The sequence below is a fragment of the Anopheles aquasalis genome, chromosome 2, assembly GCF_943734665.1.
Source record: "Anopheles aquasalis chromosome 2, idAnoAquaMG_Q_19, whole genome shotgun sequence".
Classification (NCBI taxonomy): Eukaryota; Metazoa; Arthropoda; class Insecta; order Diptera; family Culicidae; genus Anopheles; species Anopheles aquasalis.
In genome coordinates this window covers 5145757-5160000 of record NC_064877.1, presented here as the reverse complement: position 1 = coordinate 5160000, position 14244 = coordinate 5145757, and the positions used below count along the sequence as shown (strand labels likewise).

The following is a 14244-nucleotide window of genomic DNA, read 5'->3' as shown; positions in this document are numbered from 1 at the left end:
CTTACGCCTCTTTAACATCTACGATAGTAACTTGCACCATTGTCCAGCTTCTTCTTTTCAAAATTTCTTTGGTTTCTCATTAGCAAATAACTCAAGCAATACATTTTTACAGGATTCTTTTGATTGTAATTGGTTAGCGATCTTAGCATTTGTAACATTTTGTAACTGAAAAGAACTAAATATCCGATATTGATATTGATTAATGTTTTAGAGGGGGCTTCGGAAATTTCTGCCTAAAAAGGCTCATTTTTGAAGATTTTTTGTATCATTCCCCTTAACTTTTTCAAGTGTATGGCATATTAAACTGCATCTTTTGAAGAATATTTAGTTCGTTTTGGTAAAGATTTATTAAACATTTCATCTACGGCATCACATTTACGAAGGTGCGTCAGCGAAAAGGTACTTTCCGGTGCCCATCGTAGCGACATGGCGGGTCATCAGAAAAATATAAATCAATATTCGTTTGATAGATTATAAGTTTATCCAGGTAGCCCCGTCGAGTTTTTGTTAATCTTCGTATTTTTCGATTTTTGGCAGATTTTTGAAATTGAAAAAGTGATCAGAATGATCAATCCGGGTTCGTCGCTAAAGTCTTAAGAGCCAAGTCTTTTGAATCACACCAAAAACAGTGCCCATCGTAGCTACGTGATGGGTCATCAGAAAAATGCAAATCGATACTCGTTTGAAAGATTATAAGTTTATCTACTTAGCTCCGTCGAGTTTTTGTTAAATTTCGTATTTTTCGATTTTTGGCAGATTTTTTAAGTTGAAAAAGTAATGCTTTTTGTCATTTTGCCTGAAAACACAATTTTTAAAGATTTGTTTAAAAAAAAGTATCAACAATTTTCATTAAATCTTGACGGGGCTACCTGGCAAAGAGTGTACAGATTATGTGTTAAAATTTTCAAATCAATCGGTTCAGTAGTTTTTACGGTACGATGGACACCGACTTTGGTTTTTGGGAAACGATTTTCAAAATAGCGCGGATTTTCAAAATTCGATAACTTTGCCAATTGATTCGGTTGATCCAAAAATTGAATACAATGTTCTTGAAAGGATCAGCATCAACCGAATTTCTTCAGTGTTAGCCCAATTAGTTCACGAAAGTTGGGAGGCTAATCAAATGCGTTGGGCAAAATCAGAGAATCTACCTTGTTTCTGTTGCCTTTGAATTATATTCAAGCCAAATCCAAACTCGCAGGGATTTAAGGGCCCCCACCAGCGCGGGGCCCCTGGGCATGTGCCCATTGTACCCAATGGGAAAGATGGCCCTACCGGTGTGTACCGGACCTGTTTTACCATGTACTTCGAAGATTTATTTATTTAATAAGTTATTGACTGTTGAATGGAATCGCAATATAAAACTCTATTTGCATTGCGATTCCATCGTATCATTCAATGCTTATTTACATACTGGCCAATCCAATATTGGTATCAAACTGCAAACATTAAATTTGCTTACGGGAGGCTATCTAAATATTTGTCAACCATGAATGCTATGATGCGACCTCGATTCGATCTGGTAACGCCTCGTGCGTCAAAACTACATAAAAAATCGGCTGCCGTTCTGCTCCTAGATAACCGTGTCAAAGAACGGTAACAGCAAAGTGTTCCACTTAAAAAGGTCGCGTCACACCTCGCGGGGAATACCGTTGACGTCGACTAATTTCAAACATCACCACGTGCGTACGCACGTAACAGTACCAGCAACGCACAAATTATTCCCGCTACTCTAGAACCAAGAACTGCTGCAAGAAACTGCTGTTAAATAACCAAAAACAGAGTACGCCTCGGTTGTGTGCGGTACCAAATCCCTGGCTGGCTGAGCAACGGTTGGTTAGAAGCTCGGAAAACAACAACAAAAAATGCTCTTCAGAACACATTCCAACGCTTGTTGTACCTGCACCAGCACAAAAACACTAGGGAACGCAAGTTTTTCGATCAATTGCGGTCTAATTAAGAACCGAACTCGACCGAGCCCACAAACACCACGCACACACAGGCGTACGCTGTGGTACTTTTGGTTTTTCCACGTGACCACGAGCCCACAAAATGAATCTACGTTAGCTCATTAAGCGAACAGATTCTCGATTCTAGTTTCGCTCTTCTTTTTTTATCATCGAGGGCAAAAAGTACATCCAGAACACCCGTGGTTAACCGTTAATATGATCGATCGCTCTTGCCAGCGGCTCCAGCAGCATCATCGACAGGAATCTGCTGTGGTTAGCAAAGGGGGGCTGATAGGGCAAACAAGTTGGCAATAAATTAGCACCTCATTTGCCGCAAGCGCGATAACGAGTCGGGACATAACAAAAAAAAACGGCGAAATGAAATAAAATGAAGACATGAACGAGATATAACATTACCCAGCGCCATGTTGCCAGCGTAACATTATGCCAGGGCGAAAGCGATAGGGCGCCACTGGGGTGGCTGCATGTTTAGCGGTTGTAAAGTTGTCTAACATCGCAGCAAACCATTTGCTCGCCGCTTCATAGACAGCTGTTTGGCAATTAGTAGGCTAGTAGGCTGGGCTCTGCTAGTGTCAGTGTCGGGGGTCCACCATTTCAATGCGAACAACTCTATTTCGAGTTGCATTGCAATTAACGCATCAACGTGTTTTTATTACAAACCGTGAGCTGAGTTATTGAGATTCAATTTGAGGTTCTCGCGTTTTACCACAAACACCACACCGACACAGGCACACAAACAAATATACGCACTCCCGTTCTTCGATTCAACAACACCAACTCTCCATCGTGGGATTTGCGGTCGGAATGAATGAACATTCCAGCCGTTGAAAGGCGCATGAATCACCGGGAAAATCATCGATCATATCACAAAAGGGAGCATGTCATTAGTGCAGTTCTGCACCTCTCTTTCACGTCATTCCTCCAAACACCGTCCTCGGGAAGGTCGTTTGGTTCTGATTTACTCCCAGAAACAGCAACAACAACAACCACAGAGACTATCAACGGGGGGTGGGAGGGCGTTGAGGACTGTGAACAATCATTCCTCATCCCCTAATTAGCCCTCGTTAGGACTATTCTGGTGCACAAAAGCCAAAGAGCCAACTCGCCACAGCCGCAGCCGCAGCCGACTTGATGCCATGATAGATCGCAGTCCATTCCGTGGACGGCCGGTAAATAAATGGTTTTGCAATGGATCCAAGAGCCCACTGCACTGTCGTTGCCCTTCCCTTGACCTAGCAGTCACCCTGTACCGAGCGCGATACTATCGATATGACCACTATCTGGGCGAGAAGGATAATTTCAATTGCCGCGACGCCATTTCTACGATTGTGAGTGTCGGTGTGTCTGTGTGTCTGCGTCGCTCGCCACTGCACCTCCTAGACGGTGGACGGCCCCCAATCAATCATTCGTCTCGGTGAAACATAATAAATTGACCACATAATGGGCACTGCTGCTGCTGGCTCGGGTAGCCCTACATTACACGCCACAATCGGTGCGACCCACCCAGACACAACCTGTTTGCAGCTGATAGCATGTGGTGCATGTGGGGGGGGGGGGGGGTCTGAACGATTATGCGGATTCACTGATTTCTATAGACACATTCTCCGGTCTAGACCTCACTCTGTGGGGTGCTGGTGGTACAAATCTGACCAGCACCAGATGATTCGTGTCCTCGATCTCTTCTCTCGATGCCCTGGACTCCGTGGAGAACTGCACACGATGTTACGCAATGGCAGTGCACGTTGCAGCGCCTTTCGCGCTTGGACGGTCCTTACCTTTCAGTGCCCAGGCACGCTGTTGGCGCAGATCACGCAGATAGAGCCCAACATGACCGGCGCACCGTTCACCGACCAGCGTCCTCAGCTCGGCAACGTCCCAGTTGCTGTGATCGAAGAGGTTGGTAAACAGCTGGAACGCCGTCTGGTGGCTTCCGATGGCATACGCCACCTGGTGCTGGACCGGGTAGTGCTGGCGATGATGATGGTGGTGGTCGGTCGAGGCGTCCGCCAGCAGTGCCACGGACGACTCGGTATGACCGGTTCCCGCACCGGACCGGTTACTGGACGAAACCGAGTGGGACTTTCGATGCGGCGGCACCGCCGCCGCCATTTCCGGGTACGATTTCTTTGCCTTCCGTTTCGGCACACGGAACACATTGTCGGTGTACTTGTAGACCGGTGGTCCAGCGGCCGGTTTCGGTGACGTTTCGTAGTTGGGCAGTACCAACTCCGGCTGCTGCGCCAGGTCCTGCTGCTGCTGCTGCTGCTGCTGTCCGGTTGCAATTGGGCGTGCGCCATCTAACGATGAACCCGGTTGACCTGCACCGGGTCCAGGGCCTTCGATCTCACCATCGCTAGACCGTTCGATGGCACTTTTATGATCTCCTCGTACTACGGTCTCGCCAATCGCCAGTGTCGTCGATTGCGTGTCACCGGTTGCGTAAGATCGTACGCCACCATCTTGGCCAACGTCGGTCGGGCGTATTTTGATTTGCGAATCCGGAAATGGTACAGTGTCAGCATCCCGTCCGCCGATCGTTCGCTGGCATGCTGCTAACCGCACGGCAAGCTGCAGCACCAGCAGTATGCCTGCGAGTCGTCTGTGATGTAATCGGCGTGTAATTGACGGTATGACAAACATTATGTGCTAGCAACGGACAGCTGTTAGATCACTTTCGGATCACTCGACACTCGGGGGTAACTGTAAACTTCTGCTAGAACTCGTGGGACACAATTGGACACGAAATCGAATCGCCAAAAACTCCTTAAACACCACAAGATAGTCCCATTATTCCCGGATAGTTGGCAGGAAACACATCTTGTTGGTCACTTCGCGAAAACAAAAAAAAACCCAACACAAGGTTTAAAGAAAAGCTCGAACGAAAGGATTCACAGCAAGGATTCTGGTACTTTTGACACACTGTAGACACTGATGCGGAACATCCAGGACCTGGACGGCACTAGCACGGCACAACACGGTTCACTACCATTTGGATTTGGATCCAGAGAAGGTTCTCTCCCGGGCCGATCTCGTCCTGTTCGAGTGAAAGTGATTCCGAGACTGGCGTCCAAGGCTGCCGTCGTAGTAGCGAGCTCCGGTTTGGCACCACTCCGATCGGTCCACTGGCCATCCACTTCTGCCAGCCGGCAGCCGGAGTGGTAGGGCGCACGATCGGCATATAATGCAATCGGTCGCTGCGTCACTTGCAGAGACTTGTTTGCGACTTGTAGCTGTGTAGCTAGCTAGCTGCTTACGTCTTGCGTTTTCACGCTCTTTTCTTAGCGTTTTTTTTTTATTATGATTGGGATCGAGTATAAGTCTATGGTGGTGGTGGTGGTGGAGAGGCCTCTTGGACTTCTTGCGCCGGTGCCTCAACACCAACCAAAGGCACCAAACCTTCGCTTAAGCTGCGTCGGTGGTAATGTTCGGGCCGGTGAATGTGACTCCCGGTACCTTTGGCGTGGGGGACGGGGTTTGTGGGCATTGCCGGTGCAGCAAAGTGAGAGAGAAAGACGAAGCTAGGCCTGCAGCTAGATGCAAGCCTACCCCCGATGGTACGATGATCTAACACCAACTGCAACTGCAACTTGCGTTAGCCTTTCGGGGGGGGGGGGGGGGGGGGGGGGGTTACGATCGCCACCGAGTGGGAGATCGATGCTGGCAGCTTCTGGCGGTCAGCGCCGGGTAACATACCCACACTTTATGGAAATGTTTATCTTAAGCTCGACTCGACGTTGGCCGCTGCGTAGTGCCGGCGGTTTTGTGCAGAGCGATACACAGTAGTAGTTAGCAGCTAGAGTTTCGCTTGGCCACCCGGAGCCGGAAAGATCTGCACGCTAATGAAGTGAAGGAAGTAAAAGTGAAGGCCTTGCACTGCACAGCAGGGAAATCCCCCCCCACGAGTGAGCCAGAGATCTCTTGCGACGATGGTAATGCCTTCAAATATTGACCACAAGTTACATCAGAGATGTTATGAGCAATACAAGATGGTATGGTGTGTAGATTAATCCAATAACCCGAGGAACAGCGACGCTCAGGTCACGCTACCCAGTTGTTAGAACAAGGACACCGTTGGCAATCATCAGCATCAAATGGTGACACTTCTCACAATGCTCCTCCCAAAAGCCCAATGCTCATGTTCGTGCATACCAGAAATGATTATCAAGTACGAATTTGGAAACAGACACACTCCCCGATGGACGCCACATCTCTCTCAAGGGGGTAACGGGGTTTGCCCCTGGGGCCGCGGCCACTTGCACTTGCACTTTCGTGTGCGCCAGTCACTGGGGCAGGTTGCATGCTCGGCCAGTTGCCCTAGAATGCGATGCACTTGCTCTATCTGACGCCTAGATGCGTGCGTGATAGGTGAAAGACACTCTGCGGACCCGCTGGTGGAGTGGAATTGAGGGGTGAGATTTCACCACCCCAGAGCCCAGCCCAGCAACAGCACCCGAGCCACCGTAATGCCCGAGTGGCATAATGCAGAAAGGTGTGCACGAGCTTGTGTGCAGTGTCAGCCGGCAATCACTGGACCGGCAAACCGGGGCTGGATTTTCATATCAAACGCCCCGAAGACACGCTGTGGTGGCGCTATGGGAGAGGAATGAGGATGAGGGGGAGGAGTAGGGCCAGCACAGTGCATCAATACACCTCAAGCAATAGCTGCTGGTGCTGCTGCTGCTGGTGCTGTTGTGTTTTGTGCTATTGCTTCGTGAGCATCGGCTCTACCGATATTAAATAACCGATCGATTAGGCAAACAGGTTTCGAGCATTTAGTAGCCTGCCGAGCGAAAAAAGGGAGGGAGGGTACGGGCCATGCCATTTTCAATTTCACCAGCAAGATGCAGATGAAATGGCGCTACGCTCGCAGGCACTACGGGATGATGCACTTGGTGACGAAAACAAAAACCAGATTACTCAATCGAACGCCAAAAGCACCCGGAAGTTACTCCAGTCCAACCGGCCATAAGGCTCATGCAACTTAACAGGACATTAGCCAGAGCGGCGTTGGGGACTTCGGGTTATTAGCTGTTTACTCAATTAATGGCGGTGCCGGTGAAGCGCACCCATAATGACGACTCACAGTAGCTGTCAAACGGAAAATGCGGTCGCATCTCAGCAGCCAGCCAAGAGTGAGTACTCAACCTAACCTCAATTCTACACGCAACCTACGGGATGATTAGAATTCAGTTCAGGGTAACTAGCCGCACAGCTGTTAGTTGCGCGAACAGAGCAGAGCAGAGCAGAGCAGAGCACGTCACCTCGGCGTGCAGTAACTGTTCTCCTGATCAGAATGCGTTACCTTACGGTACGTGTACGTAGGCACATACAGACCGCGGTGCCATTTGCTCGCGTTGCCACAGAAGAGTGCGGCATCCGGACGACGATGAAGGAAGATGATCGTACCGACATTATCTAGATCTGTCGCTGTGATTGCGTGCGACTTGAAGGAACCCCCTGTGAATTCCTGAACCACAACGCAGGCGCCTTCGACAGTGAACAGTGAATTGGTGTGGCTGTCGATGTTGCAGCTCCAACCACAACAACAGGGCAACAGCTCCTGCTGCTGCTACTACTGCTGCTACCTGCAAGAAGTACTGCGCAACGTTCACGTTCTGCTCGCTCGATTCTCGGCTGAATCGAAAGGGAGGGCGCGCAAGTGCTGAAACTAATTGCATTAACAGTATGTGCTATTAGGGCTCCCTCCCCCCATACACACGGGCCACGTATGGAGCCTGGATGGCTGTCAAAATGGTGATCACTGAAATCGGTTTGTGCAGTCAATTCCGCGGCTGGGCGTGCGCACTCGCGCCCAGCAAATGACACCACACCATTACCTGGCGCGGCACGGTGCACAGCAGTTACCACCGTGGTAGCCCACCTAACCGTCCCATCATCATAATCATCCTCGCTGCACCGCTGCGCGCGCCTGCGATCGCGCATTAGCCGCCACACACTCCGACGGCCGGGACGTTCTGGTCCGGGAAGCCATTTTCGTTCTCGAGCAAATTTTCTTTCAATTTTCTTTCCATTCTGATTCGCCTGCTCAGATGCCGTTGCATAGATTGCGCAACAATCATTTACCGGTCCGTCGATTTGTGGTGCCAAACGGTCGCAACCGACTACTGCCACTACTACTACTACTACGGTGCATGTCATTTGCTGTCACTGTCGTGAGTCGCAGGAGGCACCGAGTTTCATCGAAATCACCACCACCGGAAGGCGATTGCTGATCAGCCCAGTTTCGCCAAGATTGCTCCGAGAGTTCGCCATCGTGTGGCCGCCAACATAAAATTGCCACCCACCACGTGCGTGTGTGGGGGGGAGGCAGAATTTGGGAACGGAAGAGAAAACACTTGCACGCTCATTTGCTCGGCGGACGAGTGGACTGATGGCCTGCGACCGGACCGCGACCACTTGCTTCACTTTCAAACTCGCGGGAGTTGGCGAAGAAAAACCAGGTGAATTCGTGGCCGCGATCAATCTCTGCCGGCTGCTGAGTTGTACTCACGTTTTCAATGAAGCTGAAAGCAGGTCCGAGGAGTTTATGAGGGCGTACTTAAAGTCATCTGTGACCTAGACGGTGGTGGCCTACTCTACCCTGTAGTTGCCCAGTAGAGTGAGCTCATTGTGGCAGAGGAAACAAGAACTAAATTAGCTGGCCGCGAGGGTAAACTAGGATTTGGATTGATTAGAAAATTCATTCACAATCAATGGCTACTGTGTTGTTTCCATCGTACCAATTGATAGTTTACCTTTTTTTGTCCAATCATGATTCAATTATTGGAAATTATAGTATCGGAAAAGTGCTTGACTGATATCAATTGTTTTGATTTAATTATGTTCATCGTGTTTTTTTTTAATGAAAAAAGGTGGATGTAATTTCGAACATGAACAACAATGTCTTTCCATGTTGTACATACAACAACCATGATACGTAATTAATTATGTTTGTTTTATCCTCGAGCTTTTGCAGGTAATGACAATTTTTTTTTTGCTTTTTTGCCACTTCCTGACCGAAAACAACATCAGACCAGGGAGTCTAGCAATATCATGAATAAATGAAAAAATATAAAAAATCTGGTCAAAGATTTAACCAGCCTAGGGATTGTTACTTAAACCGCCACTCAAACAGTTTTTTGATTATAATAATGATGATATTGACGTTGATCAAATGCGTCTACCCACGCATCGCGCATTAAGGAGGTAAGGTTAATGTCGGGTTGAAAAAAGGCTCATTTTTGACGATTTTTTGTGAAGAAACCATTCAACTTATTTTTCACGAGAGAATTTTATATTCAACTACAACTTTTGAAGAATATTTGGTTCTATTTTGGGGAAGATTTGTTTAAAACTTCATCCGTAGCATCAAATTTAGGAAGGCGTGTTTTCGAAAAGGTACTTCTCCCCTGCCCATCATAGCCAACTGCTGATTTAACTGAAATATACAAGCTGGAAACCATTTTTATTTTTATAGATTTAAGTTTATCCAAGTAGGCCCGTCGAGTTTTTGTTAAATTTCCTATTTTTCGATTTTTGGCAGATTTTTGAAATTGAATAAGTGCTCACACTACGATCGAACCGGGTTCGTCGCTTAAATCTTAAAGGGCAAATCTTTCGATTCGGACCGAAAACGATGCCCTTCGTAGCTACGTGATGGGTCATCAGAAAAATACAAATCAATATTCTTTTCATAGATTATAAATTTATCGAGGTACCTAGGAAACTACCGAGGTAGTTTTTGTTGATATTCCAATTTTTCGATTTTTGGCAGGTTTTTTAATGTGAAAAAGGGTTGTTTTTTACGATTTTGTCTAAAAACACGAAGTTTACTTAATTGTTAAAAAAATATCAACATTTTTTATTAAAACTCGACGGAGCTACCTTGCAAATAGTGCACAGATTATGCTACGATGGGCACCGACTTTTAAAACGTTGGTGTTGGAAAACGCGCTTCAAAGTAGCGAGCTGCATTGATCCGTGTATGAACCGATGTTCAAAAATCTTTGTCAGTTTTTCTTTGATTGATCCAAATCTTTTACACAATACTCTTGAGAGGGTCAGCATATTTGACAAGATGTAAATCCCATTAAATTTAATATTTAAGGGCCCCAACAGCTCTTAACAGTAAACATGATATCCCCCCCCCCCCCCCCCCCCGGTAACGAGAATTTCATTCACCTTCATATCCCACATGAAACGACCATTAACGCTACGCTAGAGATCGAAAGCCATCGGCACATCCGAACAAACACATGTTCACACACTTGTGCCATGTGGCGGTGACCTCACAATTAATTCTTCGTCTCCCACGCCATTTGTTTTAATCATGACCCCCGCGAGGGGCACGAATGTCGAAGACAAACCATACTTCTCTTGCCGCGCACGCACGGTGCATAGAAAATGAAAAATGTGAAAACAAATACATAATTGATCATAAAGCTCACCACCGCCAAGAGGGACAGGGAGACGAGCGGCAACAGCATGTCAGATTAGACGGAGGTCAAAAACAGAATTGATAGGCCACTGTGACAGGTTGATGTGCTCTCCCCCTCTGTGCTCGGCACGCCCCGTCGCTGGAAGGCTGCAGATGAAGATGCCCATGGCACGCGGTCAGGTTCAGGCTGTTGTGCTGTTGTGCTTATGATTCTCACCTTATGCCCGTCAGGTGCATACCGTGGGCCCCGCGGGTGCACCATAGGGCACACCCTTTGTTTGAACTCCGCTCCCTTACCGCGTTACCGCACGCGGCAGAAGACATTTTCACCTCCACCGTTGCCCTTATGTGTGGGCCAATCCCAACATTCCGTCATGACTCAGGTGGGTGCGCACACAACAGGCTCAGAGAGGCATCTCTCTGGCGAGAGGTTGAGAACTCTCATGGTGTCATGATTGACGCTGATCACGCAAATCCCAACGCCGCGCCGCGGACGCCCTTTCGTTCGTGAAGCGTTCGACGGGATGCGGCGGGTCCAGAAACAATTGGATGCGTTTGTTGCATTTGCTGCCTTTGTGTTGTGCTCCCAACACCCACCACAGTCATTCATCGTTATCGAGTCCCGTCCCGTGCCATCTAACCGGCTTATGGCGTGTTAATCTCTTAAACTAATAAAGTAGAAAGTTATCTTTATTATCACGAAAAGCGGTTGGCGACAAGCGTTCTTTTCGACATTAACCGACTCCACATTTACATTCCCTTTGTACGCACGCATCGCATCGCATCGCATTCGTGGAAAGAACGCAAACGCATGAGCTGCTTAACCTCAATACACGAACTCCATAAACGCTCGCAATTCATCTGGAACGCGTCTTCACACGCCCCATCGACACTTTTACTTCGTCCACCGCGTTGGTCTGACGATCCGCCAGGTGAGTCTTTAAGATTTGAGGCCACCGATGCCGCGGATTGTCACAGAAAGATGCACTCCTCCTGTACTCCTCTCCAATTACACCGCAAAACCCACTGTGTGGCCTGTTTCCGGAAAAACCGGATCCACCAATCGATGGTCAGAGCGGCGTGGCCGCGCGCACTCACTTTCGCGCCGCATGCAAATGGCCGCGGGGCCTGCCGGAAAAGTGCTTCCATCCTTCGGACAACGAGGTCTAACAAGCTCTTTAACCACCACGCCAGACCAGAGCCAGTGGGTTGGTGGGCTGGCCGGGGCCACTAACTGCCCCACGGGTTACAAATTGCCACAACGATCGCTGCCCCCCCCCCCCCCCCCCCCCCGACCACACTTGCTCCCATTTCTCTCTCTCTCTCTAACTCTGTGGTCTGTGTGTCTCTGTGGTCCCCGAGGAATTACGAATTACGGATAAAGAAAGGGGACGCCTCCGATAAGCCATCCCCGGCCACCAACACCTAACCACCCCCCGGTCCACCATTTTCCTACTTTTACTTTGTCACCGCGAGCGCGGAGGCGTCCGATGTGGCCGCAGACTCCTCTTTCATGATTGGCTTCAGTCTGCCTCGAGTGGAAATAGATCCTCCCCTTTCCAACGCGAAGCGGAATGATGATGCGGTCATTGTGGCTATTTGCTCAGTCATCCCCCGAGATCGACGATGTCATGTCCCTTCTAGGCGCTTTCAGAGTCAGAGTGGTCCCTCCTGGCGGAAAATTCATAATTTTTCCCTTCATCATCTTCTCCTGGAGGTTGTGGGTCGCCATGACGACGACGACGACGACGCACCTGGAGGACACAAAACAAACGCCAACGCCAAGGCCTACTTAATCACGGTTCGCCACCAATCTGCCGCGATTCACGGTCGACCTCCATTAAGACCACGACACGATGCTGGCTGGTGCGGACGCTGCACGGTCAATCGAAAGGCCACCGACGGACGCCTCGGCCCCGTTTCTAGCCACCCACCAGCACCACCACTCTAACCACCACCACCACCACCACCGACCACCGAGCGTAATGAGAGCAAAACATACATTTGAAATCAATTGCAACGAAATGAAACAAACCGACCGGATGGGGACCGGGTGGCGACCGGTTTTCGGTGGGCCTGTGGTGCGGATGCTGCTGCTGCTGGTGAACCGGTTGCTGTTGCTGCTGGGTGTCGGGGGTACCCTCGGTGAAAAACTCGGTGAACCAGTGAAAGTTGCAGAATCTTCACTTCTTTCACTTCCTAGTTCCATCGCCAAAACGATCGGAGAGGGAACCGAGAAGAGGGTAAAGGATCGGTCTATCGGTGGCAGCAATGGCAGCCAAGCATTCGAGCACCAGAGAGCCTAATCGAGAGCATCGTGGGTCTCTCTGTCTCTCCCCGGCTTGGGCGGATGAGTAATTGAGGCGAACGGGCCTGTATGACCCAGCCGCTGGCGACACACTTGGGAAAATGGGCACGAACACGGTGGGTCGGCAAGAATTTCCTCCAATTTGCGACTGGACGAATCGGTTTTTTTTTACCGTTTGCCCATTCCCACCTTTGCTGAACTTTGCACAGGGTGCCACTGCGCTGCCACCAATCAATCGAGCGAACGAGGACCGCAGAAGGTCCCTTCTTCCGTCATCTTTTCGCTAGCAATCGCCGGGGCTCCAAGGTTAACAGCCACCGGATCCATACGCCACAGGTTAACGATCCTTTTTGCACCGAGCAACTCTAGCAACGCGGCCCATTAGACGACGCCCATCTGTTGAAGCGTCCTTTTGTTGAAACAACCGTTCGAGGCAGCAACAAACCGTGTGTTGGCCACATAAAAGGAAAGGGCCTGCTTATGGCCGCTGCCCTTCTTCTCTTTCCCTAAAGGGATTACGGGCCGTGGAATGCGGAATGCAGCGACGTGTCTTTAGTGGGGCGCACAAGCGGCCCCCGCTCGATCCGATCGAGGTGCACCGTTAGATTATTTCACTTTTCGAATTAAAATTTTCATTTAGTCATACTTCGATCACTCGCGATCGCGACTACCCCATCGCCAGCCAGCCAGGCAGTTAGCGTTCGAACCGTCCGTCCATCCGTCCATCACCAGGGCTCAGTGACGACGTTGTTGCGCGGACCGCTAAGTCGAAAGGAGGCAGGTTGAAAGCGGAATCCAGAAAATATTCCTCCCACCCGCCCGGGTTCGCTCCAGAGAAACGGGATGGGATCCCTTTGGTCGATCGGCGCACGCTAGCGGTTGGTGTTATAGCAAGGAAGCTGGCCAAGCGAGAAGGCCGTTGCTTCGATCCGTACCGAATCCGAAGCGAAACCACCACCGAGCGAGCAACAACCGCACTGGACAGCCACTGTGGTTGGCCCGGCCAGCCTCATCAGCCCCAGCCGTTGGCCAGAACTGCAGCGTCAGCGAGCGATGAGAGGGCCGTAAAGGAGGAGATACAAGCCGCGAGAAAGAGAAAGGAAGAGAAGCAAAAGCAAAACCAGAACGGTTCAGTTAGTTTTCCGCATGCCAACAGCAATTTCCCGGCCGCGCGAACCGGCCGTTCCGTTCACCACCACGTTTGCCCTGGACTCATTCCAAGCCCGTCCAGCGTCGGACGTGATCCCGGGGGGGAACCGGGTTGGGTGAAAGTTATTTGAAGTTGTCAACCAATAAAAATACCATCCAGCCAGTCCAGCCGGGAACCGGGATTGTGAATCCGGTGAGGGAGTGAATGTCAAACACCCTTTTCTAGCGAGTCTGAATTGGGATCTCAACAACGGACTCATTCCGGACCACCACCGGTCGGAATTGACGGCAATTAATTAACATGCAACAGCGTCCCGGGAGGGGGCATGCTTTATGGTGTTGCTGAAGAGTCGCCGACTACGTCGATGATGACAATAAAG

At 49.6% G+C, this 14244-nt stretch overlaps 1 protein-coding gene across 2 annotated transcripts in view; it reads right to left on the bottom strand.

The window, feature by feature from the left end:
- The window catches only part of LOC126581313 (O-acyltransferase like protein), a 15636-nt gene extending 10618 nt beyond the window's left edge, over positions 1-5018 (bottom strand). The window contains exons 1-2 of one of the 2 annotated variants that reach the window (XM_050244879.1): positions 4957-5018; positions 3746-4798 (exon numbers count right to left, since the gene is read on the bottom strand). In XM_050244879.1, the coding sequence (XP_050100836.1) occupies positions 3746-4610 (865 nt within the window). In that variant the 5' untranslated portion in view covers positions 4611-4798; positions 4957-5018. Of the gene's footprint in view, positions 1-3745 lie in introns of both variants that reach the window. The other variant, XM_050244878.1, reaches the window with a different exon arrangement.
- Positions 5019-14244: the final 9226 nt, after the last annotated feature.